General features: G+C 43.0%; 1 protein-coding gene across 1 annotated transcript in view; it reads right to left on the minus strand.

The window, feature by feature from the left end:
- Nucleotides 1-290: 290 nt before the first annotated feature.
- Nucleotides 291-27082, minus strand: part of LOC125903538 (1-phosphatidylinositol 4,5-bisphosphate phosphodiesterase beta-1-like) — a 43966-nt gene continuing 17174 nt past the window's right edge. The window contains exons 9-32 of the mRNA XM_049600515.1: nucleotides 26200-26363; nucleotides 24593-24739; nucleotides 23508-23665; nucleotides 21567-21649; nucleotides 21355-21439; nucleotides 21065-21230; nucleotides 17723-17778; nucleotides 14325-14421; nucleotides 12445-12529; nucleotides 11904-12028; nucleotides 11495-11649; nucleotides 11175-11342; nucleotides 10990-11089; nucleotides 9601-9705; nucleotides 8598-8710; nucleotides 8366-8516; nucleotides 8202-8255; nucleotides 7699-7876; nucleotides 7344-7476; nucleotides 5264-5340; nucleotides 4743-4832; nucleotides 4510-4567; nucleotides 4226-4312; nucleotides 291-1370 (exon numbers count right to left, since the gene is read on the minus strand). Coding sequence (XP_049456472.1) covers nucleotides 1218-1370; nucleotides 4226-4312; nucleotides 4510-4567; nucleotides 4743-4832; nucleotides 5264-5340; nucleotides 7344-7476; nucleotides 7699-7876; nucleotides 8202-8255; nucleotides 8366-8516; nucleotides 8598-8710; nucleotides 9601-9705; nucleotides 10990-11089; nucleotides 11175-11342; nucleotides 11495-11649; nucleotides 11904-12028; nucleotides 12445-12529; nucleotides 14325-14421; nucleotides 17723-17778; nucleotides 21065-21230; nucleotides 21355-21439; nucleotides 21567-21649; nucleotides 23508-23665; nucleotides 24593-24739; nucleotides 26200-26363 — 2788 coding nt within the window. The 3' untranslated portion in view covers nucleotides 291-1217. The remainder of the gene's footprint in view (nucleotides 1371-4225; nucleotides 4313-4509; nucleotides 4568-4742; nucleotides 4833-5263; nucleotides 5341-7343; nucleotides 7477-7698; nucleotides 7877-8201; nucleotides 8256-8365; nucleotides 8517-8597; nucleotides 8711-9600; nucleotides 9706-10989; nucleotides 11090-11174; nucleotides 11343-11494; nucleotides 11650-11903; nucleotides 12029-12444; nucleotides 12530-14324; nucleotides 14422-17722; nucleotides 17779-21064; nucleotides 21231-21354; nucleotides 21440-21566; nucleotides 21650-23507; nucleotides 23666-24592; nucleotides 24740-26199; nucleotides 26364-27082) is intronic.

The following is a 27082-nucleotide window of genomic DNA, read 5'->3' on the forward strand; positions in this document are numbered from 1 at the left end:
AGAGGTGGAGGAAGAACACATCTGTCAGTAAAAGTAGTAACAACTTTGCGTGGGCATATGTTGACGTTTGTGCTTGGGGTGGCACTTGACGAGCGTCACATTATGCGCTACAACGCCGGTGTGTTTTCAGCTTGAATTGGAAATCTGACTTCATCGGGCATTCCAGCTGAAATGCCTCATTGGGAATCCAGAAATTCTGACTTCCCAATACGAATGGAACGCACCATAAGTACCTCATACTACCCCCCCTCAAGAGATCCGATCTATCCTTTCACATCCTGAATATGGACTTCATCCCAGTTCCTATGTATTATATGGATGAACAATCACCCTATGGTGTAAAAAAGTAACACAAAAAAACAAAAAAGGCTCAATAATACTCTGAAATATTATATGACAGTAGATTCATTGATGTAACATAAAACCAAGATGGTAAAAACCACTGTGTGTATTTGCCCACATCCTGAAACAGTATACAGTATTCACATTACACTGGTGTGTGTGTGTGTGTGTCATCACGTGCTGCTGTGCACATCGTCACATGTTGTTATAGTGTGCAACATTATGTCTGATTGTAATCGATTTTACCTCTTTATTTTAGACGTGCTCGATATACGTGGGTGGAGGAAAAAGAGGAGGAGAGGAGCACGGTCCCTCCTTCATCACCACACAAAGTAAAATAACCTCCAGCTGCTCTTTGTAAATGTGGTATTATTGTAGTTTTAACCGTTGTAGAAGCTGTCATGGCCGCCGACAGCTGACTGACTAATGAGAAGATAAAAGAGCTGCTGGAAATCTGCTGCTGAAGCGATTGTGTGCCACTGTATAACGTCTCTCCATCTGCATATAAAATATATGTTCACTACACAAACTGTCAGACAGATAGATAGATAGATAGATAGATAGATAGATAGATAGATAGATCGGGTTGTCATGCAGTACAAAGTGTTGGGTTTCAGTTGTCTGTCAAAATAACACATGACAGTAAATAAGACTTAATGGGTTCTGATGAAACGCTGAAGTACAGCAAAGTGCATGCTCGAATGGAATTAAAAAATAAATCATTAAAGCATTCTTCCATTAAAAACAAAGGTAACAGTCTTCATGGTCTTGAGCTCTCCTCTCACCACCCCTTCATCATCGTTTCCACTCTTACTTCCTCGTACGTTGATCGATTCGCTCCGCACAGACTCTGGTTCTTCGCTCCTCGGCACACTTCAGTCCTCCTCTGACAGAGTTTCGTGTGGGGTCGAAGATCGGGACTTGCTGTGACCTCTGAGCTCCATCTTCCTGTCCTGCAGGAAGTCTTCAATCTCTCCGGGCAAACACTGGAACTTCTCCTGAAACTCGGCCTCCACGGCCCCCTGCAGCTGGAGAAACACAACAAGATGGTGAGTGACAGAAGGCTCCAGCAGTGAGTCCTAACACCTGGAAATGAGTTAGCATTTCAGCACTACTGGCCCCCTCGTCTCAAAGTCAGTGGGTTTGTATTTAGATGCCTGAAATAAGATCTGTGGACAAAACCTCAGAAAAACTTGAGGAATGTTTTTATTCTGTGATACTGTACTATTGTGTTGTATCTACTTTGAATTTGGATTATGTGAGGTTTCATGATATGGCCCCAACCCCTGAGCTTGCCTGAGAAGGACTAAATGCACAAAGCTGCTATTTTGAAATATCCCATGGAGAGAGACTCTCACTGCAGCCTGTTCTATTTTGTTGTGAAAATGTGGGCGTGCAGCCTCGTTCTGTGGACGATAAACCAGGTGCAGACTTCCATCTGTGTCACCGCTGATGAGGAAATACAGCGAGTGCTGGACGGAGCAGTGAGTGACAACAACCCCGCCCACATTTAAGAGGACTGTCTGAACACACCGAGGGTCTAGGTACCATGTCTGAAGGCTTACTGCTGGTTCCAGAGGCGCTGGACTGAAAGGGTTTGGTGGAGACGGGACTTAAAAAACCTTTTATTGTGACGCCCATGAGCTCATCTTGTAGAACAGGCTCTACCAAAAAATGTTATTGCAGTGTGTTGAAACTGATAGAAGTCAATGTCAGGAGCACTTACAGTGATTCTGGGTATTATGGGTATGGGTACGACAGAACATCATCATGCCAAAGATGGCTTTACAGCTTTGTTGTGGTGGCAGTGTTTAAGTCAGGCGTCTGTGGTGTCATTCATTTATAGCCTAACATTAGCTTTTTACTTCTGGTGATTGCACTGAAGCTTAAAAAGTAACAACAGTGTTCATGTGAAGATTATCTCGCCGAACAGAATGTGTAAGTATCCTAAATGTTTGCCACAGAGCTGATTTTCTGCAGAAATCCAACGGAAAAATCCTGTAGGCAATTTGACGAAGGAACCCTGGTGATGTTAACGTCTGTGTTGGCCTACAAAACAACGTCATCCCTGCAGCACTCTGTGATTACACACTGCTTTTGGATTGATTCCTCCAGCAGATAATGGCTTCCAGGGTTCCTACACATTTGGAATTTCAAAATTCCACACTTTTCCATACCCTAATTTCCAGACTTCTCAGCGTGTTGTCCCCCCCCCAAAGAATATGCAACATCTGAGTAAATATATCAGTGCATCATATTTCACATCATATTTAATTATTCTTAACAGGCGATTGTAGCCAAGTACCATAATGGCATGCAAATAAAAACTCAGGTAAGTTCAATGTCTGGGCTGAGGCAAAAGGTTGGGACTCTGGGTGCAAGCGATGCAGTAACGAGACGTCTGTGTTTTTTCTTTCATGTGGCTCAGAATCGCCTTCTCCCCCATGTTGGCGATGTCAAACGATTTCACACGAAGCTTGCATCTAGCTCTGTGTGTGAATTGGGAATCCTTGGCCAACCAGTATTTATATACGGTATTGTCAAGCCATCCATCCAAAAACTTGCATCTACCCATTGTGAACCACGTGAAACTCGTCTTCGTGCAGTGTTGGAGTGAAACTTGATACCTGGGGGGCTGGAGGAGGGTCATGGGGCAGCGGACTGGACATACCACTTGTCAATCAGGTAAAAGGGGCGGGATGTTTTCTGAGATGTTTGCTCTCACACAAACTGTGCTTGGCCCGGCATGAAACAAGATCCGGATTGATTAAATTATTTTTGGAAATACCTAATTTTCTATTTTAGAAAACAGTATTTTAGAACAGTGGTAATAGTCTGAAAACATAAATATTTTTCCGTACTTTATTTTTCATTTTCCATACTTTTTAATACCTGGAAATTGATCAAATTTATTTCCATACTTTTCCATACTTTCCATACTTGGATAGAAACCCTGGGCTTCGTAGGCAAGTCAACTACCAGGCTGCTTAAAGAAATGGGAATTCAAGGCCAAGTCCAACGTCAGGACATCAAAGCCCTCTCTGGTGCAGCCGAACAAGCGAGGTGGTGGCTGAGAGGAGAGACACGACTTGGGCCCTGAAATGCCACCAATGACAGCAGGGTATGAGGGAGTAAAAGCAGAAAGGGCTGCACCTGGGATGCCAGGTGTTGTGGGCCTATCACTGAAGCACCAGTGAAGGAGAGGACCCACCCGGTGACCCTAATGAAGCCTTTTACCCTTCCTAAACCTAAAGGGAGAGGGGGACATAGAGTCTACGGCCCGGTCCATACAAGCATCTCTTCCTGGGTCTGCCTTCCCGATTCTCCTTCCTACTCTTCTCTCCATCTAACCTTAACCCTTTGGCTCCCAGTCGGAAACAGACAGCACCATCACTCCCACTCATAGTCTCAAGGATGTGCATCAAGGGACTGTCACATCTCGTCCTGAACTGAGCTAATGATTAGCTACTGCTGCAAACAAAACGGAGATTATGTAAACCAAAATCAGTGAATATTGGTGATGACTCAGTCAAAAACAACACAAAAAATGTGCCTGGTTTATTTCCCACTGTTGGGACAGACGGGTGGTACATTCAGAGATGCAACCAGCTGTTGTCAGCCATTACTGCCAGCAGCTGAGCAGCTCCAATATGGCTGCCAGAGGGCACGTTACATCACTCAAACGCCCTGCGTTGACGTCAGTCCTGATCCTAAACTGTGTGGGTGCAGAGCCACAGACAGCAGCAGCAGCAGCTTGGAGCTCCGTGGACAAGAAATGTCTTGCTGTGTGGTGCGTTCAAGTGTGAAGTATGCAAAGTGGTGAAAGACAAGAATAAAGGAAATTCATAACAAACAGAAACAGGATGATACCCGTTTATTTTACCTTTGGTTTCTGGTCTTGTATCTCCTGCAGCAGCTCGTTGTGCTGCTCCACCAGCTGATCGTGGCGCTTTGTCTGAGTCTCCTCAAGCTGGAGACAGAGAGACAAACACAGAGTCAAAGAGTCTCATGAGGCGTTTCATGAGTGCAGAGAGACGGGGCTTCGGCTACGCAGAGAGAAACTGTTGCGCACATAAAATTTTCATCATCGTCTCGGCAGTTTTCAGACGATGGAAAAACCCATCAAACAAAAAGTCCTGTAACCCAGATTCTTCATCCTCTGCTCACCCGTTTTATGTTCTGGACGACTTCATTGACGTAGGACTTATTGATCTCAATCTTCTCCCTGGGAGAGAAGACACACACACACACACACACACACACACACACACACAGAGATGAGTCTGAGCTTTCTCGTCTGACAAGACCAGCTGCTTGGATCAGTGTATGAAGGAGATAAAGGAGCTACAGCAGGTATCAAGGCTGAGGTGCAGTGGATGGCTATATGTTATGGATCGTACTCTTCAGCCAGGTGTTTCTCTTTGGTCTTCGCCTGGTTGATCTTCTCTGTTCTCCTTCGATCCATCAGCCTCTTCAACTCTTTCTTCTCCCTAAAGCAGCAGGAAAAACATCAGAGCTCACAGTGGGAGGGTTTGCTGAAAAACAATTTCAGTAAGAGTTTGGTGCTGAAAATGGTTGTCACCCTAAGATGTCCTCCTTTAATAAAAGCAGACCTGATTAGCTTCAATTTATTATGAAAAAACACTGAGGACACAAATGTTGAAGGTAAAGAGAAAATCTCTAAAATCAGGGCTTTGTTCTGATTTGTCCAGTTTCATGGTATCTACTTGTTCCTACTGTGAACATGACGAGATGCTCTGCGGAGTCTCAAGCAGCCGCAGCCTGAAGCAACTCAGATGAAACGCTTTTCGAGCTACGTTGTTATGAAAGCAGCTCGTGACAGTGTGATTCTTCGTGTAATTCGTCTTTAGAGATTAAACACGGTAGTGCTCGTCCTTTATGTCTCACATGTGTCACTTACTTGTCGCAGATGTCTTTGAGTTTCTTCATCTGGGTGTTGTGACTCTCCTCAGCCAGACTGGTCAGTCGCTCTGTCAGCTGAAGCAAACACATCACGACATTTACATCACACACTGATGTTCAAAGCATGCTGGGCCAACGTACAACCAGAAAAAATGTTGTCACTGTGCGTGTCTGCAGACCATGGATATGTTACATTTGCACGATGTGTAGTGGACTGGTTGGAGCTTTTAACAACGCTGTGGTTAATGTGTGCTTATGATTAGGCACAAAACCATGTGGTCATAGTTAGGAAAGATCTTGCACCTGGTTTTGGGGACACAGTCCTGACAGGAAACGCAGCGTTGTCTTGGTTAAAAATAACTCCTTCTTGTGGCGCTAGCCCTGCTAGGAAAACAGTAACAGGCTGCCTAAAAACACCAACGTCTGGGGGCTGACAAGCCGCTGGAAACACAGGAATGACTCAATAAATCACAACTCCAGCTAAACGCTTCATTTCCTGCTGGTTCCTAAACAAAATTAAATTTACATTTTTTTAAATTCAATTCGCCACGTTAGAATTTGTAAAGAATAAAGTTTGTGTAGACGAGAAAACTGCTGTGATTTCATTAAGAAGTCATGTAGTTATATTTTAAATGATCCTCTAAATAAAGTTTAAAGCAACACAATGGAGTTTTTGAGCCCTTAAAATATATATCCAAGATCCTTGTGATGGTCCATCACCTCACAATAGGTTGGATGACACCTCCGTCAGTCTGTTTCACTTGCACTGGCACTATGCAGTTTCAGGGTTCGGGTAGGAACCCAGACACAAAAAGGACTACATAATTTGGCTGCTTTATGGCATACATCATATCCACTCCTCGTCATATCCCCCTCCTCTCTTTAGAGTCGCGTAGCTGAACCGAGGTGAACTGAGTTAGACGTGGTTGTCATGGCTGAAGCAACAAAGAAAAGGAAGAAGGTGAAGGTGTTGTCCAAGGAGACAAAGAAAAGAAAACGGGAGAGCGATAAAACAAGAGCTTGAACAAGGATTAATATTGGCCCGGCTGTCACATGCTGGCGAGAGCTGAAAGAGGAGGAGGGATGCCCGACCGATGGTGACCTGGCGCTGTTACTGTTGTTACCCTCGACTGAGGACACTCACTGTCTGCAGGTCGGCTGCCTCAGGTACATGTTCAGATAAAGTGTTAGCCTACATACAGACAGCTTTCATTTAGATTGTCTTTAACAGTTTGCTGTTAGCACCGCGAGCACGATTGTAAATCATAATAGTGGTGAATGAGAGACTGTGGACAGAGCAGATTGAAATATTCTACATGCTGATCACATGTATTGATAAAGTATTGGCTTGGCTGGCAGAGGTTTTATCGCACTTAGTCACAGTAACAAGCCTAGCTGTCGTCATCTTGAAGTTATATTCCCTTCATCAATTTATGGCCTAAATTAGTCTGGATGTTTTGAGATGTTTAAATGGTTTAATCTCACAGCAGTTACAAACAGCACCGAGGCTGAGGGCGAACACTATCGTTACCTGGCTGTCCATGACGTGATGCTGCTCTGCAGGAATCCTGATTTAAGTGTGTTTACTGTGGTGACTGTGACGGACATTGATGAGGGAGGAGCAGGGGCTCTGCGGTCTGGCAGCATTAAAACTCAAATGCAGTTGTCAGGCATTACAACACGTTTTAAATAGAGAATTGATGCCATAGGCCAAATTTAAAAATGAAAATATTGAATTAGAAAAAGAAATAGAAAAGAAATTTCTCGCAAAAAAGGGCAGAGGGAAAAAGGGAGGTGTTTGAGCACCAGCTGAGGTCTATCTGTGCAGATACCTGCCATATGCGTTAATCTGAGAGCACAGGATCTTAGCTTTGTATTCAAATCTTGTTTTTGTTAATTGTACTGTAACATCAGTTCTGCCCATCATTCAGCAACACTTGCTTTATTTCGAGCTATTCTGCGTGCACAGAAAAGAAGCTTTAAATTCCTTCATCCAAATATAGATAACCAAAGTTTAGTCATGGTCTTGGGTGAGCAGCGTCAGCAGTATCGGAGCAGCTGGTTTTGTTGGACTTTACCATTTTAATATGTTCTCTCTGCAGATATTTCTGACTGTAGTACTGCTCCTGCCTCAGAGCCAGAAGCTGCTGCTGCTGCTCCTCTCTCAGCTTCTGGAGGCGCTCGTCCTTCTCACTGTCCGAACACGAGCCCCTGATGAACGCACACACATTCAGACATCAGAAAATCACACACACACAAAAATGCTGCAGAGCTTTGCATTACTGTGGTTAACTATATTTCACTTCATGCTAAAGAAAGGATAACGATCATTTTCATTTGTACCACAGTGACATATTTTGACACTGTGTGTGTGTGTGTGTGTGTGTGTGTGTGTGTGTGTGTGTGTGTGTGTGTGTGTGTGCGTGTGTGTACCTGCTTTTGCTGCACTGTCTGGCCGTCTTCTTGTACTTGTTGTTGAACTCTCGGAGGAGCTCTGAGGTTTTCTTCTGGTGCCTCCTCACCAGCTCCTTCAGCTCTTTAAACTGACGCCTCTGCTCCTTCTGGTAAACCTTCGACTGCTGCAGATTCTCCATGGCGCACACTTGAACATCTGTTAGCACCAGGGATCACACAGCATGTTTTAGTAAAAATCTAACGTCTTTTACTGGTGTCTTTTCTTCTCCATTATTTCTGCTGAAGCTCGGACGACTGAAGGGTTTCTGAATTTCATTTATTATACTTTTTTTGTTGCCTTGATTATATTTCTTCACATATACACTCACCGGCCACTTTATTAGGTACACCTTGCTAGTACCGGGTTGCACCCCGTTTTTAATTCTTGGTGCCATAGATTCAACAAGGTGCTGGAAACATTGCTCAGAGATTTTGGTCCATACTGACATGATAGCAAGCTGATCAGAAAACAACATACTGACCTATCAAAACACTTAAAACCAGATCTTCACTCTTTGCTGCTGGTTTGGCTGCTTCTAAAACACAGAGGTGACAAAATCAGCGTCAGTAACAACAATAAAAGAAACATTTATAGCTGTTTAAATTATTAATATTAAGATGCACTGTAAACACTTGTGGACGCTACCTGTCGTGGCAGTTTGCTGATTGGCTGCAGAGGCTTTGGGCGTGGTTGCGATGGGGGTGTGGCCTGTAGGTCCAGAGGCGGGGCTGAGCCCGTTCTCCAGCGGAGCTGATTTCAGGTCGTTCTTACGCTCCGCACAGCTGTCTGCCTCTTCCTGAAGAACAACACAGACCACAGTCACAGCCACATGTTTTGCTGTCGATTAAAATTAAAAGACACCAGGAACAGGACTGACCTCGGCCTGCGTGTCCTCCTCTACGTCCTCCAGCGTCAGAGCCGCCAGCTGTTTGGACCTCTGCTCCAGGAGGTTGACGTATCGAATGGGGTTGGACAAAGCCTCGATCACATCTGCAGAGGGGATAAAGAGAAACAGATATAAACAGAGTGAGCGTCAGAGGGTTTGTGTATCGCTCGTCTAATGGACGTGGTTATATTTAGGGTGTGGACAAACAGTGTGGATATGTTTGTCGAGGTTGTGGTAGTAGTTCAGTTTCAGTTGTACTGTTTGTAGATGGTGGCTCAAAAACTGAGATTCTAAACTCAAACTGTAGATTCTAAAGCAGTGAAGTTTTTAAGTGCGTGTACTTTACTTGAGTATCTTATTTTCTGCTACCTTATACTTCTACTCCACGACATTCCAGCTCCAAATATAACGGCGCTCGGTTGGTGATTTCCAGCGTCAGACACCGGTCACCATTATTGTTTAACGACGTCTGGCGGCGTCTGGAGAAACGCGGCAGGATAACAACGTAAGTAAAGGTGGTGAAAGTCTGGGTAGGGTGGGCGAGAGGGGTGGTGGATGGGTCCAACAACCAGCGACTTTTACCCGAGAGGCTGGTGTTTGCTTCTTGTAAGACTGAAAACCAAACTGTGTTCTTTTTTCTCTCTCTTCCTGTGAAAACAGAAGTGTATGTTGAAAACAGACAATGCATGTAACAGGCTGAAGATGACACAGCGTCCCAGAACGTCAACAGCCAACACACCCAGGGTACCTTGGACGTCATATGTGGACGTGGAAAGTCCATGACCAAACGTGGACATGTGACAAGGTCGCAGTGAGGATGTGTTGGAGGGTGAGTCAGGATGTTTTTAAGGATATATTCATCAATGTATTTCCTTTTAATCGTTTAATCCGGCTTATATTTCCACTTTGTTTTGTTTGGCTGTTCATGTCTATGATATAGACTCAAAGACTGAAGTGTTGTTTGAGGGGACAGTCTAACGTGACAGAGATTTACCTGCAAATGTGTCCGGGACGTAGTCTTTGACCTCGATGTAGACAAACACAGCCGGTAGAATCAGACACTGATTCTTCTCATTCCTCAAGCTGATGTAACGGTAACCTGAAGGAAACATTTACCAACACCAGAGTTACATCATTTATTCATTTATTATTCACGGTGGACAATGATGCAGAAATCTGTGAAAAAAGTTAAAAGTCAGAGATGCAGCTGAGTTCACAAACATCAGTCCTGTATGGACGCTATGACAGGCAGGAAAAATGAAGAGTAATTTCATTTAAAGTGGTGAGTGACATTTTCCAAAGCTGCAGTGCGTCTCTGCAAAGTGTTTTAAATGGCTTTTTAAAAACAGTGGGAGGCAGGTGTCTCTCAGGAGGAAAGTAGGAAAGACTGGCAGCTCTGAACAATGTGACAAGTACATTAGTGGATTCAGAGTCCACACAGGCAGTTAAGGCGAAGGACAACAGAGAATGCATGTATTAATGTTTGGACATGGATTGACGACACTAATTTATCATGTCAGTTCAGGTAAAAGTTTTGCCTGTTTAAAACAATTGTCTGTCGATTTTTCTGACGTAGTGCTGCATTCACACAAACTAAATTTATCTAAATCTATTTTTTTAACAAACAAAAGAAAAATTGGAATGTATGGTTGTGAAAAAAGAGCACCTACACACAAGGACCGACTCATTCATCCTTCTCGGTGCACTATAATATGTAGTATCTAACATGTGCAAACAATGTGCAGATGCATTCATGTACAACAGATCACCGTAATCCAGAACCGGTAAAAACGTAGCAGCGACCAGTGTTTTTCTGGCCTCAAAGGAGAAACATGACTTGTTTCTGAAATAAAACCTAAGCCTCAGCTTTTTAAGAAGATTATCAACCTGAGGTTTAAAACAAACGAAGTCATCAAGAGAAATACTGAGATATTTGTAACAACTGACAACCTTGAACGTCTGTCCATGAGCAGTTAGAACATCAGGAGTGTTCACAGGCTTATTCCTAACATCTGAGAAACACATAATCATAGATTTAACAGCATTTAAAACTGGCTTTAGTTGTGAAAGATGAATCTGGATAACGTTAAAGACAGTCTGCAGTTTGGCCACAGCCTCTGTGATGGATGAGCCGGCACAATACATCACTGTGTCATCGGCATAAAAATGAAAATTGACCAAGACTATTAATATAAATTAAAAATAACAGCGGACCGAACACAGAGCCCTGGGGTACACCATTACAAGTGTTGAGCCAAACTAAATAGATGAAGACACCACACTGACTGGATCTCTGGGACTTGCAGTACACAAACATCACAGCAGCAAGCAGAGAAACCTGAATCTTACAGATAACCTCAAAGAGAAAGTTTGAAGTCCGTACCTGGTCTGATGGCAGACACTGGAATAATCCGATGGCCAATGAACTTCCCTCCTTCCTCAAAAGCAGCGATTCTAATAGAGGCCAGAGTCGGAAGGATCACCTGTCGGAGAGTTGAAGTCGCAGCATTAACAGACAGATCAGATGGAGGTGGTGTGAGGTCAGATTTTGCTGACCCATCACGTCACCTTTTTGAAGACAATCGGCTCTTCGTCCCACACCGGGTTGACAGAGTTGTTGTTCTGGGACGTTTTGGTCTTTAGCGCTTTCCTCCTGGTGTCCGCAGGAAGTCCAAACATGTCCACCTCCACGTAAACACCAACCCGCTTTTCAGTCAGAAATTGGCCTGAAATGATCTGTAACACACACAGAGACACGGAAACAGACGAACAGATACAAACATGTGTCAGGGAATAAAGACACCACAGCAGGGACAGTTTAAATTTATATAAAGAGACGTGTGTCTACATGTCGAGGCTTTAACAAAGGGAAACAACTGCTGCTGTACCTTCACAGAAAGGGTGTTGGCTACGATGCCGTCCACTGTGTTCTCTGTGAAAGGGTCAAAGTGTTTGTCTGGCCGCCTCATGAACTCTGGCTTCAGTCTGTAGCCGCTGCGACCGTTGTACTCGAACATGAAGAGATTCAGCTGCATCGACAAATCTGGAGCAAAAAGTCAAGATTAAGTTTAGGGCTACAAATTATAAACAACCATGATGTAGCGGAGAATTATTACTCTTTCTTCGTGTTACATAGTTCAAACAAAACCATCTGAAGAGGAAGAATCACATCAGTTAAACTGGTCACAACCTGACACCTTAAGAAAGTAGACTTAGCTTCGATTTACGGTGTCATGAGAAGCCAAAAAGGTTAGGAATCACTGCTCTGTGTTATAAAACGTTGACCTTCATATTCACCTATAGTTTGGTAGTTGAGAGCGACCAACTGACAGCCGGCGTTCCAGAAGAGCTGAGGCATGAAGTTGGACGAGTCAACTCTGGTTCCCTTCGGATAGATACGACTCAGCTGGGATTTATTATATCTGGTTGATGTAATGTTAAGGACATCTATAGAGTACCATTTTCTCTCTCCATGACATGACAAACATTTACCCGAGACACTGCTGTATCTCAAAGATCACAAACACAGCCAGAATTCTTCCAGACATCAATCAGAGCATTAGGTCAAATATATTTGTTTATATACTTCTTACATCATCATATATATAGTCATGTTACATGTATTATACCTGCTGCACACTGGTATAAAGATTTTCAAAGATAATACTGTTGTTACTGAAATAAAAATAAAAATAAAAATTAAAATCGCTCCAGTGACTGAGACAGATGTTTGGATGTTTCATACAGAAAACAAGCATCAAATGAGGAAGAGGAGGAGCACAAAGTATAGAAGCGGTTGTCATGGTGGTGTAGCTGTGGTTACTGTTGCCAAGGATACTCCACAAACTCCACTGGCGACTTTGTGAGGTGCTCCAAAGCTTTGGTCTCCACAAAAGACGACATGTGGTAACAGCGGGCTGCCTCTACACACACACACACACACACACACACACACACACACACACACAGGCATTTTTCAGCAATTATCTTGGTTTCAACATGATTCCCAACACTCTCTCTGCACATCAGTTACAATAACTTTCTGTATTTAAATCATTTTTATGCTTCTCTGTTCAAACGACCTGACCTCCTGTTTAAACATGGTAAAGGTCAAAATAACACGTCAGTTAACTGATTTGTCATTTCAAGAAACAACAAGATCAAAGATTTTGAGAAATTAAAGGAATTTTCCACAGAAGGCTGTTTGCAATTTTGCTGGTTGGTCCAGATTTGATTTTATGCAAATCGCTGAACCAGCATTATGACCCGTTCTGGCAAATTAAAAAGTAGCCTACATCAGTAACCTGTGCAGACGGCACCACAGCGCGAGAGACAACTTGTGCTGCATTAGTAATCAGCAATATGACAATGTGATTAATATAATATTGTGTTTATAAACTGAGTAACGGAGCCACTAGTGTCTGACAGGCGGTGAGCCGAGCACGGAAACTTGAAAGAAATTAAATTTCAGTACAGGTGGGCGGGGGATGAGCGACGCACGCTCTTTGTTTACTTAAAACTTGATGTGTTTTTTGGTGTGACGAGAAGAGACATTGCAGAGTAAGGCCTTTTTATTGTTGCTTGGCAACCACCCCATCAGCTCCTTACCCTAACCTTCCTGTGTAATCAGTCTACTGTTTATTTATTGTATTTATCCTGCAGTAATCAGTGTGTAGTTGCTGCCATGTTGAGGCAGAGGGTGCTGTCTGTAGCTCTGGTTGAGGGTGAGAGGCTGTCAGCAGATAAACAGAGATCTGTGTGGGTACATGAGACCCTAAAAAAGAGGCTGGATCATGGGGAGTACCACCAGTTGGTCCAGGAGCTTCTCCTCCATCATGGACGTTTACAGGCAGATTTTAGGATGACTCAGGGGCAGTTTGACAACCTGCTGTCTATCATCAGGCCGTATAGCTCTGGGTATCCAGCAACCACTACCACCAGTTTCTCCTCCATTGTTTACCAACTGTAAACGTGTTGTCGTGACCACCACAGAAGCCCCGCCCCTCAAATCATCACATTGGACAATGGGGAAAAAGCAGATATGACGTGAGGTGCCTTTTTGCTCCAAGATTAAGTTTTTTCAACTTGAGGAGTTCAGAGCGCTCTGGCAAAAATGGCAGGCGCCTAGAGCGCAGAAACACGAGGTGTGTCACGATGCAAACAGCGAGCAAAAAGCTTCATTCTCATCATAAACTGTTGCAAAAAGCCTCCTCCAGCTGCTAAAATACTTTCTGTGAGATTGGACTAAAACTAAAACTGCACTAACATTTTGGATTTAACGCCAATGAAGGCGACGTCCTAACTGGTTGCCATCATTTTAGTTATTCCTGTTGCTTGCTTTTTTAAAGCGCCGCAATGGACGAGGAACAGCTGATTCATGAAGCTGAAACTGGGAAGTATCTCCATGATTCCTTAGTTCACTACAAAAACCTAACTGTGGCTGGCTGGAGGGAGATCGCTGGGCGGCTGAACATTTCTAATAAATGACCATGGCTAATAACAACTCTGACAAGACATGTTGCTAAGCCATAGACACTTGTTTCTGTTGGGACACGGTGTCATTATGTTCCAGGGTCAAGTGGGACACCTGGTAAAATTAGGTATACCAGTCTGGTGTTTCAATATCAAACTGGTTTGATTTCTTTTTTCCCCAGCATTGTGGGAGAACTGTTTCCAGAGTTTTCTTGCTGAGAGAGAAACATAAAACAGGGTTCTTACTCTTTGAGGCTTCGAAGGAGTTGAACTTGGTTGGCTGGACGTAGTTTACCAGAGTTGACATTTCCTCTGTAGCCACGGCCTCCCGCTCCGCTGAGCCCTGAAACAAACGACAACAGGAATAAATTTAAAGAGTAAAAGGTTCACATATTGAAATCAGAGGTGTAAAGGTCTGCTGGACAGACGCTGGGAGGGAACAGGTTCATTTATGTGTCTTTGCTTTGGTCCTGCACCCCGACAAAAAACAGCATCATCATCTGACAGTGAGCAGAGACACCGACGCACTGAGACAACAAGAGTAAACAGCAAACCAATTCCAACAAGACATCCATGTACACTGTAAAACACACACACACACACATGTGCAAACACACTAACCTCCTCTCACTGCCACAGCTCACAGCAGGCCCACTGTTCTCTCCTGTTTCTTCCTTCTCTTGCTGTTTGCATTTGTTTTGTCCTATTTTTCTCCTCTCTGCAGTGAATTCTGTTTCAACGCCCAACACACTTCTGATTTCTTTCATATCTGTTTAATTTCCTTTTTACCTGGCGACATTTTTCATCAGCACTTTGGTCTTTTTCTTTGTTTTACCGGATTGTGTCTCTTCTTGTTTTCCGCCTCCACATTCAGCTCATCTGTGTGTGAGGATAAAGGGGAGCTCAGGTGTTCACAGGTTGCACAGAGTACGACTGCATGTGTGAGAGAGGCCGTATGAAGCCTTTTGTGGCTTCAGAGGGAGCCACACAAAATCTGATAAATTGCCTCGAGTGATGTCACATGAGTCAGTGTTGTTTGAAGACTAGAGGTTCCAAAATAATAAATCTGGAGGTGTGGAGTCAGAACGACGTGAGCTCAGCAGACCTCTGTGGCTCATCTCTGCTGCAGGCTACATCAGCTGTTAAACGAGACTGAATCTCTGACCTAACTGTCAGTTGCATTGTGGGTAATGTAGGCAACAGATTTTTTTTACACATAGGAAGAATGTGTGTAATAGAAATAAACGACGATATCTACATCGATTTTCATCATGTTTTAACCGTCATGAGTGGTCAAGTATTCAAATTTTTAATTTAAGTAAAAGTAGCAATGCTAATGTGTAGAAATACTTTGTTAAAAGTCACAGTACAAAAAGTAAAAGTACTAATTATGCAGACCAACAGGCAATTTCAGAATAATATACATTATAATACAGAGTTAGTGGGCAACTTTCTGGAACTGGGTAGTTTCTGAATTTCACTAAGGAACTGATACAGTTTTATTTTATTATGATACTTATATTTGTATTAATAATCTGAATCTGCAAAGTAACTAAAGTTGTAAAATCAATGCAGTGGTGTAAAAAACATATTTGCCTCTGAATTATAGTGGTGTGGAAGTATAGTATTTTAGTTCCCCATCTATGATCTCGGGGCGGCACGGTGGTGTGGTGGTTAGCACTCTCGCCTCACAGCAAGAGGGTTGCCGGTTCGATCCCGGGCGTGGGAGCCCTTCTGTGTGGAGTTTGCATGTTCTCCCTGTGTCAGCGTGAGTTTCCTCCAGGTGCTCCAGCTTCCTCCCACAGTCCAAAGACATGCAGGTTAATTGGTGACTCTAAATTGTCCGTAGGTGTGAATGTGAGTGTGAATGGTTGTCTGTCTCTATGTGTCAGCCCTGTGATAGTCTGGTGACCTGTCCAGGGTGAACCCTGCCTCTCGCCCAGTGTCAGCTGGGATAGGCTCCAGCCCCCCCGCGACCCTCAAGAGGATGAAGCGGTTAGAAGATGAATGAATCTATGATCTCGTCAAAGCCAGACTCCATTGACAAAAACGGTCATTTTAGCTCACTGAACACGGAGCTGCTGGTTGACTGCTGCTTCGATTGGTTAGTTAGTTGGTGTTATTGTGTGACTTTGGTGAATCCAAACTAAACCTTTTAAATGCCAAAGTCGAACAGTAACACAAACAAGATAACTGATGGAGGCAGCAGTAGACCAGCAGCTCCTGTGTTCAGTGATGCTAAATGGCTGTTTTTCTCAATGGAGTCTGGCATTAAAGAAAGTGCTCTATCAGCTTCATTTCCACGTTGGAAATCAGTGTGTGACATGACGGTGAAGATGATAAAGCATTAACAAAATAGCATTTTAAGCTTTGTGTGTGATTTATCCTGACTTCATATAGGTATATAGTAAATAGGAAATCTCACTAGTTCTCTTGTTAGTCGCTAAGCTAATTTATACAATGTAAAATGCCATAGGCTTGTGCTAACAACATTAGCATGTTGTATTTGTTTGGAAAACGTGTTTAGTATAAGACAGTTGTTTTGTCAGTGAACCTTGTGAGTTGTAATGGAGCTGAATTCTGTAATGTTACCTTTGTTAAATGTTGCTGATGAGGAAAAGTCTGCTAGCCACTAAGCTAATTTATACAATGTGAAATGCCATTGGCTTGTGCTAATAACGTTAGCATGTTGTATTTGTGGGGGAAATGTGTCCAGATAAAGACGAGTGTTTGTCTGTGAATGCTGCGAGTTATAGTGAAGCTGATTTGAGTACTTGTGTTTGAAACTGTCTGTATCAAGACAAGCCAGGTTGCTTGTGAACTCGTGGGCTTCCAACACAGCAGAGTGGAGCTACAGTGTCGCGACGCCATATTGGCTGGAACCTGCTGCCAAATGCCCCACAACACTGAGATAAGGACAGTTGATTGTTTTTAATCTTTGAGCTGCTTCCCTGGACATTTGTAAGAACATTTTAACATGTGCCTTTTATATTTTTCTAATGATGATATTTTAACTCTTTGTTTTTATTAGGGTCTTATCAACACCGCTGGTGGGTTGTTAGTAACTGTAACTATTTTAATGTTTTTATTCTTTTTTTTTTTTTCCTTGGTTATTTCAGTGTTGCTCTGACCTGATTTTAAAATCAACTTGGTATACCCTACGTCTGCATACAGCCCCACATAAGAAAATAAGAACTATCCCTTTAAGTACAGAACTCGAGTAAATCTACTTAGTTACATCCCACCATGAATGACAGGTCTAACAAAACCAAAGAAAAGATTGGTGGAGTGTTCCTTCAATGGAAACTCAATCAAACAGGTAAACAGTTATCTCAGGCCCACTGTGAAAACTAAGGTAAGCAAAATAGCAACAACAGCACACATTAAGAATACACAACAACAACAACAACAACAACAACAACAACAACAAGAGGACTAAACAACAACACACTACACAAACAACAGCATACATTAAGAATAAACAACAACCACCACCAACAACATATAAAGTACGTAACAAGATCAACGATGGCATAACAAATAAACAACACAACAACAAAAATAAACAACACTTGTAAACATTAACAAATGGCGACAGTGGTGAGGGTGACCGCCCCTCGGCTTTATATGATGTCACCACTGACCTTTTTACCATCATCATCTTCATCATCATCATCTTCCTCACTCTCAGCCTCGATCTCTGTTAAAATTAAAGTTAAACAAGTCTTCATCTTCATCGTGTCTTCAGCCCCTTGTCTTTATCCTCCAAATATCAAAGAGCAGCAGAAACCTGACCTCGTGTGTTCAGCTGAAGGAAATTAAAAGCTGTTCTTCTTCTGTTTTTAGCACATGTACATGTGTGGTCTCATTTCCAAGGGAACACTCTGACGTTTATTCCTCATCAGTCAGAATAACTGTAAATGCTTCTGTCATTGAGCTGAACTTCAGCTCAGGCTCTGGTTGGCTATCGTGGCCATAGCAACAGCACCAGAAGCTTCTATTGGCTCATGTGAGGTGTCAATGGAAAGGTCAGGAGTTCACCTCCATTTTGAGATATGCCAGTCAGTTTGTTAACATGCAGAACAGGAGAAATTATGGATAAAATGTGAACATTTGAGAAGATGCAATGTCAGGTTGCTTAACAACCTCAACTAGCAACCTGCCGCCATGCTCGTAAAAGCTGCTACAGAATGGGCACAAGAGGAGCGCCCAGAGCCTGACCTCGCATTTTTCCTGGCAGTTAAAGACACAGCATGTGTGCGGCCCCTGAGGAAGGCCCACAGAACGGCTGTCAGATTTCTACATATTTAATGAGAGTAAACTCTAGAGCTGGCGACAAGTCCTGAATTGGGGTTAGAAAAAACAATCCATGGAAAAAATGTAGGTGCAAGTAAACAGCTGATCTTTTACATCATTCGAACACTAAATAAGACGTGTGTTTGGCATACTTTACGTTACAAGACACTTATGCTCACTGTCTGAATGATACACAACAAATTTAAATCCGTGCTGCCATTTCATGTAGAAAACATAAAAACATCACAATATAAACCAACAGCTGCCTGTCGTTTTGTAAACAACCCACTGCTTTAACTCTGCGGCTGATTATTCAGCCCACTCGAGCATCCACTGACTGAAGGGTCACGGCCGCTGTATGAGTATGTACTTCAGCACGGCTACTAGTCTGCTCTTTGTGTACGGCTGGGCTCTCAGTCCCAGACCTGTTTTCAGAATTTGCACATCAGACGTGTCAATAAGGCTCCATAATTTCCCCCTGCACCGCTGTTTAATTGCTGTTCTGAGCTTCTGGCCTCTTCTGGGATGTCCTGCTCATTACTGAGACATCCCTGATGAGGAGCAGAGGGCCGCACAAGAAAAAATATCAAAGACACCAGAGTGAGCAGGAGGAGCAGATTTGTAACTTTGGCCAAAGTCATGAAGGAAATTATGGCTGAATAATGTCCTCCAACAGAGGAGAGTCTGAATGCAGGAATATTAAAAGAAGTTTGTGTGATAACCAGATGATTCAACTTCTGGTGATTTTAATGTTTTAACTTCAATTAAACATGTTTTTTTGTAAGCTACAGTCAGATAAACTCTGTAACTACCACACGTCTCATGTTCTTCCAAAGTCTTTTCAGTAAACTTGTAACACAGTGGCTGCAAAAGTCTGGGCAGCCCTGAGCAAAATGTTGTTTACTACGAGTAGTTAAGTAGAAAATGAGCTGATCTCCAAAAGGCATGAAGTTATAGATAAAACTTTACTTTTAGTTACTTTTTAATTGTAATCTTTTACAGTTTCAAAATAACAAAAGAGAAAAAGTGCCTAAAGCAAAAGTTTCGGCACCCTGCATGCTCAGTAGCGCCCCCTTTGGCAAGTATCACAGCCTCTAAACACTTTGTATCCAGCTCAGAGTCTTTCACTTCTTGTTTGGAGGATTTTCACCCATTCTTCCTGCAAAAGGCTTCTAGCTCTGTGAGATTCTTGGGCCGTCTTCATGCTCTGCTCTTTGAGCTCTATCCACAGATGTTTAATGATGTTTAGGTCGGGGGACTGTGAGGGGCGTGGCCAAACCTTCAGCTGGCTGCTCTTGAGGTCGTCCATTGTGGATTTGGAGGTGTGTTTAGGATCATTGTCCTGTTGTAGAAGCCATCCTCTCTTCATCGTCAGCTTTTTTACAGATGCTGTGATGTTTGCTTCCAGAATGAATCCATTCTTCCCTCTACCTGTGAAATGTTCCCCGTGCCACTGGCTGCAACACAAGCCCAAAGCATCATCCATCCACCCCCGTGCTTAACAGTTTGTTCTCCAAACATACCTCAAAGTTCTGTTTTACCTTCATCAGTCCACAGGACTTGTTTCCAAAAAGCATCAGGCTTGTTCACATGTTCCTTTGCAAACTTGTGAGGCTGAATGTTGTGGTGAGGACACAGGAAAGGTTTTCTTCTGATGACTCTTCCATGAAGCTCATATTTGTCCAGGTGTGTCTGCACAGTAGAACAGTGCACCACCACTCCAGAGTCTGATAAATCTTCCTGCAGGTCTTTTGCAGTTCAACAGAGGTTTGATTTGCCTTTCTAACAATCCTACGAGCAGCTCTCTCACAAAGTTTCCAACTTGACCTCCACAGTTCCTGTTAACTGCCATTTCTTAATGACAGCTGATTGTTGGCACAAGGTTTCAGGAGTCAGAGTATTTATAAAGCTTTGAAATTTGCATCACCTGGCCTTTCCTAACGATGACTGTGAACAAGCCAGAGCCCTAACAAGCTCATTAAGGTCTGTCTTGTCTGAGAGCTCAAATGTCTTGGGGTGCCCAAACTTTTGCACGGTGCTCCTTTTATTTTTTTTCATTCTAAAATTGTACAAAACAAAAATTAAACACTGATCTTGCTGAAAATGCTGAAAAGCACGTTCCATCTTTAACGTCACGCCTTTTGGAGATCAGTTCATCTTCTTCTCACTTAACTATCCACAGTAAATTTTGACTAGAGGCGCCCAAACTTTTGCATACCATTTGTCACATTCTGCCCCCTTTCTCTAAACCCTTCTCGTCTTCTTCTCCTTTGATTTGTTTGATAAATATGTAAAAATAAACCTAGCTGTATCGGCATCTCTATAAACCAATCAGCAGCGGCAGCACTGAAGCTGCAGCTCCATCACTATCCCTTTTCAAACTGAAGCTAATCTGGTGGTGACTCATATTTGTGAGGACATACGTCTCCTGCATGTGAAACCAGTTTCCACACACACACAAAAAAAAAACTTCACATTTACCGCTGCTAAATAAAAGCTTGAATACTCTTTGGTGTTAATATTCTGCAGCCTGAGAGTTAATATTCTTGTATCCTGAAAAACCACCAGGCATTAGAGATATCCTGTTTTGTGTTTTGATACAAAGACTGTCAGTGTGTCACAGCTGAGCACATTTTCACGTGGATTAACAAGCCGGAAAAAAAAGAAGTCCCTTTGTCTTTGTGTCTTACCTCCTGTGTTGTTGCTAGGAGACACCGGTTCGTTGCTCTGATTGGCAGGTTGGTCCGTCAGTCTTTTGGTGTCTGTGTTGTTGGAGGGTTTGTGGGATTTCTTGTTCTTGATGAGAATTTTGCCCATCAGCTCCTGAGGACTGGGCAGGGGGACGCCGGACTCCAGCTGCAATCACACACAGTGGAGATGACAATAAAATCATCTGCTGTATCTAACTGAGAACACGGCAGATATTAAGTATTTAATGTGACATCTCTCCTGTGTGTGTTTGTGTGTGTGTAACACTTACAGGGTATTTGTCCAGAGGGTCAATCAACAGCGCCTCTCCGAAAATAGATCGACAATATTCAGCCATTTTAGCCTGCTGCTTCAAACTGACATAGATAGATAGATAGATAGATAGATAGATAGATAGATAGATAGATAGACATCCTACATTATAATCCATCCATACAGATCAATCACTTAATAAATCAAATAAAAAGTGACAGAGAGTCTCACGAGTCCACGTGGTTTTCGAAGGACAGGATGACGGGGAAAGGTGACGTCTTGAAGGCGCACTCTGCAATAGCTTCAATCACTTCCTGGAAAATCAAAGAAACACCAAGAAAAAGTAAAGCTCAGTGTCCATAAAGCATTTTCTTTGAGTGCCAGTGTCTTTCTTCTGTTGTTCCCGGTGAGGAAAGAAGCAGAGAGAGAAAGCACCCGGCATCTTTCTTTTTAGAGCGCTCCGGCTTTTTGTGCAGCCGCTCCGAGCACTTCCCAACCTGGGAGTCAAGGCCCCTTCAAAGGGTCAAAGAGACAAAGTTCTACTTCACAAATCTGTCTTCATTATTTGTGCTTTGTTTGGGAATATATTGGATAATTTGACCTCTTTCTGTGACAGAGTTTTTGCACATCCTTGTGATTAATATTCCTCCACATCCTGCACAAAACTGCACAGCTCTCTTATTCTGAAACAGCTATATTCTACATATTTGTGTTAGAGTACTTTGCATCATTTTCTGTTCCTCTTATTATGTTTACTGTTTGTTTGATGTATGCACCAAAGCAAATTCCTTGTAAGTGAAAACCTACTTGATGATAAATCTTATTCTGATTCTGGTACGATCATGTGAAAGGTGTCCCATTAAAGAACTGATGAGGATGCTTTCTGTTTTTGAATTAAAAACCTGTCTTTTTAAAGTGGAGAAACGTTACAGTCTTGATTTTTCAGTGTCAACCACTGTTTTTTACCTTATTTTATCTCCCATGTTTATTTTCATCCTATTTTATTTGTTTACTTTCTTTTGATTCTTTTGACTTTTAATCGTCTTTTTTTCGTTAGTTTGTTCTGTTTTGTTTGATTTGCTTTTTTAATATTTTATTTTCTTGTTGTAAAGCGCTTGACTGTCATGACATGTCAGCTTCATTAAAAGCATAGCTGCAAATTAAAGCAAAAATAGATGTAAAAACACACAGAGACATCTGTGATCAGCTCCCTAATTTAATTTTAACAGTTTTTTCAATCTTTTCCTCTTTTCTAATTCCTCGTTTTATTTTATGGAAGTGATCAGTGTAAGTGCACTTGTCCTTTAAACTCAATAAAAGATAAAAGCTAACAAAATAAAGACGCCTGGTACATTCGTTACAGCCGTATCAGTTTGTAGAACAGTATTGAACAATTAGAACAAGAGGCTGCACTGCAACGTGCAAATCACTCCTTCTCGTGGCTGCCTGCGCTTTCCCTGTCCTCGCGGCTGCAACTTGCGCTCTCTTCATCTACTTCATCGCCACTGCTGTACACAATTTAAAAACTACAACACCCATAATTCATGTAGGAACTGCTGCAGCCAATGTGCAGCTGGCAGGAGCTGCAGGACGACTAAACCACCATGATCAGTGTTTAATGTTTTATCAGGCAATAACTCCTCCAGACTCTGCTCTAGTGTCATTTTTGGGACAATTAGGGCAGGATTCAGGATTCAGGATTGAGGATTCGGGACTGTCTGGTCACCCTAATGACAGGTGTGATGTAGACTCTTTGATGAAACTGTTGACAACTGCTGGACATCTGGAACATGACATTTACACTGCTTTGGCGTGCGAGGTCACAAAGCAAAAAGGTTTGGAATCCATGAAGCTTAATCTTGATCAATGTATTTAACATGCTCACTATGTTTTTTCTTGTCTGAAATCATCTGCAAAGTCACTGTAGTTTTCAAATGAATGAAGTGCAGTAAAAAGTTTGAAGTGAAGTAAAGAGAAGCATCAACTAGCATGATATGTAAATAGTACTGAGTACTGAGGTACTAAGTTACTTTCAACAATGTGAGACATCAAACATAAAAAGTCCACTCAACATGTTGAATCGACAGTGATTTGTTTAACCTGGTTCATTATGTGAAGCTACCATCAACAGGAAGCTTCAGAGACTTGTGATACCACGCTGTGCACACACACCTTAAAAGGGATTTCCGATGTCATGGTGAACCCGTGTGTGATGACGGGTTCCTCCTCAGCAGTTCGTCCCTTCCAGACATCTAATTCCACACAGCGGCATCCGGCCAGGAGAACCTGCCTGTACATCTCCACCGAGGAGCTTCCTGCCAGCTGGCCCGCTGAAATACACGCACAGGAAATGAAATCAGATATTATGACAGATTCAGCTTCAAAGCTACTTCTCTTCTACACTGTCAGTGATAATTAACACTTACATGCTGCAGAGCATCATATAAGGACTGTAAAGACTGTGTACTCTAGGGCAAAGTCACAACATGAGGTTTTCCTGTTCTTATCAAAGTGGGAGAGCTGTGATTCACTTTGTGTACGTGGCATATTTAAACAAGATTTACAAGCAAAAAGCAGGACATAGACCAAACCTAACGCCCCAAACCTAATTGTCTGATTTTACGTTCTTTAGACACGTGACTGCCCACCTTCCTAATACCTGGGGTCTCATTTATAAACACTGCATACGTAGACGGGAAATTGGCGACACAGATGGAGAGGCAGAAGCCTGATTGTAGATATTGTCGTACGTACATTTTTAGTATAGATACATGCATTGTCTTATAAATGAGCCCCCAGAACACAACCCAGACCTCACTCTCTAGGCCCAGCTCTGCTTCTAAAGTCTTTTTCTTACTGCCACAAATGCACAGCAGGTGTTTAATGGAGGTGATTTTCTGAGGTGTCGTTGAGTTCAGTGTCACTTTGAAGAGCTGTAACGGCTCACAGAGTTGAGCTTAATGTTCCCCTGACGCTCTGCTTTGTTCAAACTGTCATCTTGTTCAGAGATTTTGGATGTGCCAGAGTCACAACAAATAAAAACTTCTAAACAAATGAAACAAACCGAATGAGAAAATGGCGAAGCACCAGAATCAGCTCTGACTGCAGTTTGAACACAGTTAATTTTATTGGACGGATGTCGACAACCATCCTCACACTGCTGTAACGTTCTGTGAAGTTTGTTTTGTTTCCTGACAGACACTGAATACATCAATGTCTTAATGCAAAGTAATGGATCCACTGCAGGTGGAAGGTACCTGTCAGGTATGTATTGTGTGATGAGTTGATGATGTAGTGAGACAAGGGGAAGCTCATGTCTTCGGACTGATCCAGTTTCTCTGGAGGGATGACTCCGTTCTCGTCACTGGACAAATAACTGGAGAACGCCTGGACAGAGATGATGCCTACAACACACACACACACACACACACGCGCAAAAAAACCCATTAGGATATTGACTTTTGATGTGGACATGGGGCCATGACCACCCTGATACTATTGCTGCCCCTCCATGGCCCTTTCAAAAACAACTGGAGGCCAACGTCACTCTCATTCAGATACTGTGGTGCTCAAAGTTCGTGTGAAGGTTGTGGTGTCTTGTTAAACAAAGCAAACCAAGTCTCCAAGTCTCTTCAGAAAGGGGGCTAAACAATCAAATCAAATCAAATCAAATCAAATCAAATCAAAGTATGTCGAAATTGTGCGAGGGAGCAACAGGCATGACCATTTTCCAAGAGGTCCCTTGAACTCTCACCTCAAGATATCTGAATGAAAATGGGTTCTTCAGGTACCAATGAGTCGTCCCAAAACTTTAGAAGCTATGTTCCAAGAAAAATATTTTGTTCCTTTCAATCAATAAGCACTGTCACCCCACGGCAAGAAAGTTCCTGATTCTGTGTGGAGTTTGCATGTTCTCCCCGTGTCAGCGTGGGTTTCCTCCAGGTGCTCCAGCTTCCTCCCACAGTCCAAAGACATGCAGGTTAACTGGTGACTCTTGGGTGCTTTCATAACTGCCCTGTTGGGTTCGGTTCCATTGAACTCAAGTTCGCTTGCCCCCTCGGTTTGGGCAATCGCACTCGAGGGCGCACCAAAACAACCGGACCGAGACCTTCTTGAAGAGATGGTCTTTATCTTGCAAGTGTACTCTTCTTCAACGTTTGCTTTACTTCCTGGATTTTTCCCACATGGAAATTCTGACCAATCAAGAGCAGCTTTCTCACACAAGGCATTTGATCTGGTCCTCCTGTAAATGCTGCCGTGAGAACACCAACCAACTCTAGGCAATTATACAACTTTGGGACAACATGAGTCCCTGATTCAGACCAGAGGAGACCACTCTAGGGCTGACAGCAGCCTATGTGTCAGCCCTGTGATAGTCTGGCGATCTGTCCAGGGTGTACGCTGCCTCTTGCCTAGTGTCATCTGGGGTAGGCTCCAGCTCCCCCCCAGTACCCCAACAGGATAAGCAGTTACGCAAAAACGAAAATGAAATGTATATCAATGTGCTCTTCCTTTCCAAGGCTCTCCATATTAACATAGTTTACTTCTAGCCTACTTCAACATTGTAATCGAATTTTCTGGGGGGCGCCTCAGGGAGACGGTGCTGGATTCCAAGTTGGTGCCAAATTTACTTCTGGCAGGATCCAACACAAATGTGAGCGCCTCAAGAGCTTATTTTAGCAGTTTCCCACTCTGTGGGTGTGTGGGAGGGTTAGAGGAGTATTTTGGTATCAATGCATGTATAAAAGTACATGTGGTGAACAAACACAGCTGACCTGCTCACGGCATCTTAAGCTATTTTGGAACACAGAGGAAAAATAGCAAATACAAGACAATGTGTGTGTGTGTGTGTGTGTGTGTGTACCTTGCTTCAGCTGTTCCTTGTCATGCTGGTACCTCTCCATCAGAGCGTGTGTCTGTGCAGGACGGAGAGGTGGGTAGAGGATTTCGTTCAGCCTCGGGTCTCTCTGCTTGTTGTTGATGAACTCTGTCATCTGATCGACTGACAGCGTGCCGTCAGCCCATCCTCTGCAGGACAGAGCGGGGTCGGGGCGGAGGTTACAGCATGTCTACAGATCCTCAAAACATCTTACTTTAAAAGTAGTGAATTATATATCAGGTCCAGTGCAGCTGCAGTATGTTCACAGGTTATTTTCACATCAGCTCTGCCTCCTTTAATTAAACTACACGTAAACAGATTAGTAGAAGTTAAGTAGAAAAAACATTTCCAAAGCTGATATCTATTTCCTGGTAAATTAATAGACCTTTTTAATTACCCTCCAATTATTTCTATCATTTGCAACTTTTTTTGGTCATTTTTATCTCACATCAGCATCAAGTGACTGTATAGTTATCCTCATCCTTCTTGACCTGAGCGCAGCATTTGACACCATCAACCACTCCATCCTTCTTTCCTGCCTTGAAACCGCTCTCAACATCACCAGCGCTGCACCCTCCCGGCTCAAATCCTACCTCTTTGACAGATATCAGTTCATCAGCATAAACAACTGCAAATCCTCCCCCTGCTCCCCTCTGCCAAGGTGTTCCCCAAGGTTCAGCTCTTGGCCCGCTCCTCTTCATCCTGTACATTCTCCCCCTTGGTCAAATAATCCGCCGTTATGGACTTCAGCTCCACATCTCCACCAAAGCCATCACTCCTGCCACTCATTCAATCCTCACCAGCTGCATCACTGAAATAAAATCCTGGCTGCAAACCAACTTCCTCAAACTTAACTGTGACAAATCAG

The sequence above is a fragment of the Epinephelus fuscoguttatus genome, linkage group LG16 (genome assembly GCF_011397635.1).
Source record: "Epinephelus fuscoguttatus linkage group LG16, E.fuscoguttatus.final_Chr_v1".
NCBI lineage: Eukaryota > Metazoa > Chordata > Actinopteri > Perciformes > Serranidae > Epinephelus > Epinephelus fuscoguttatus.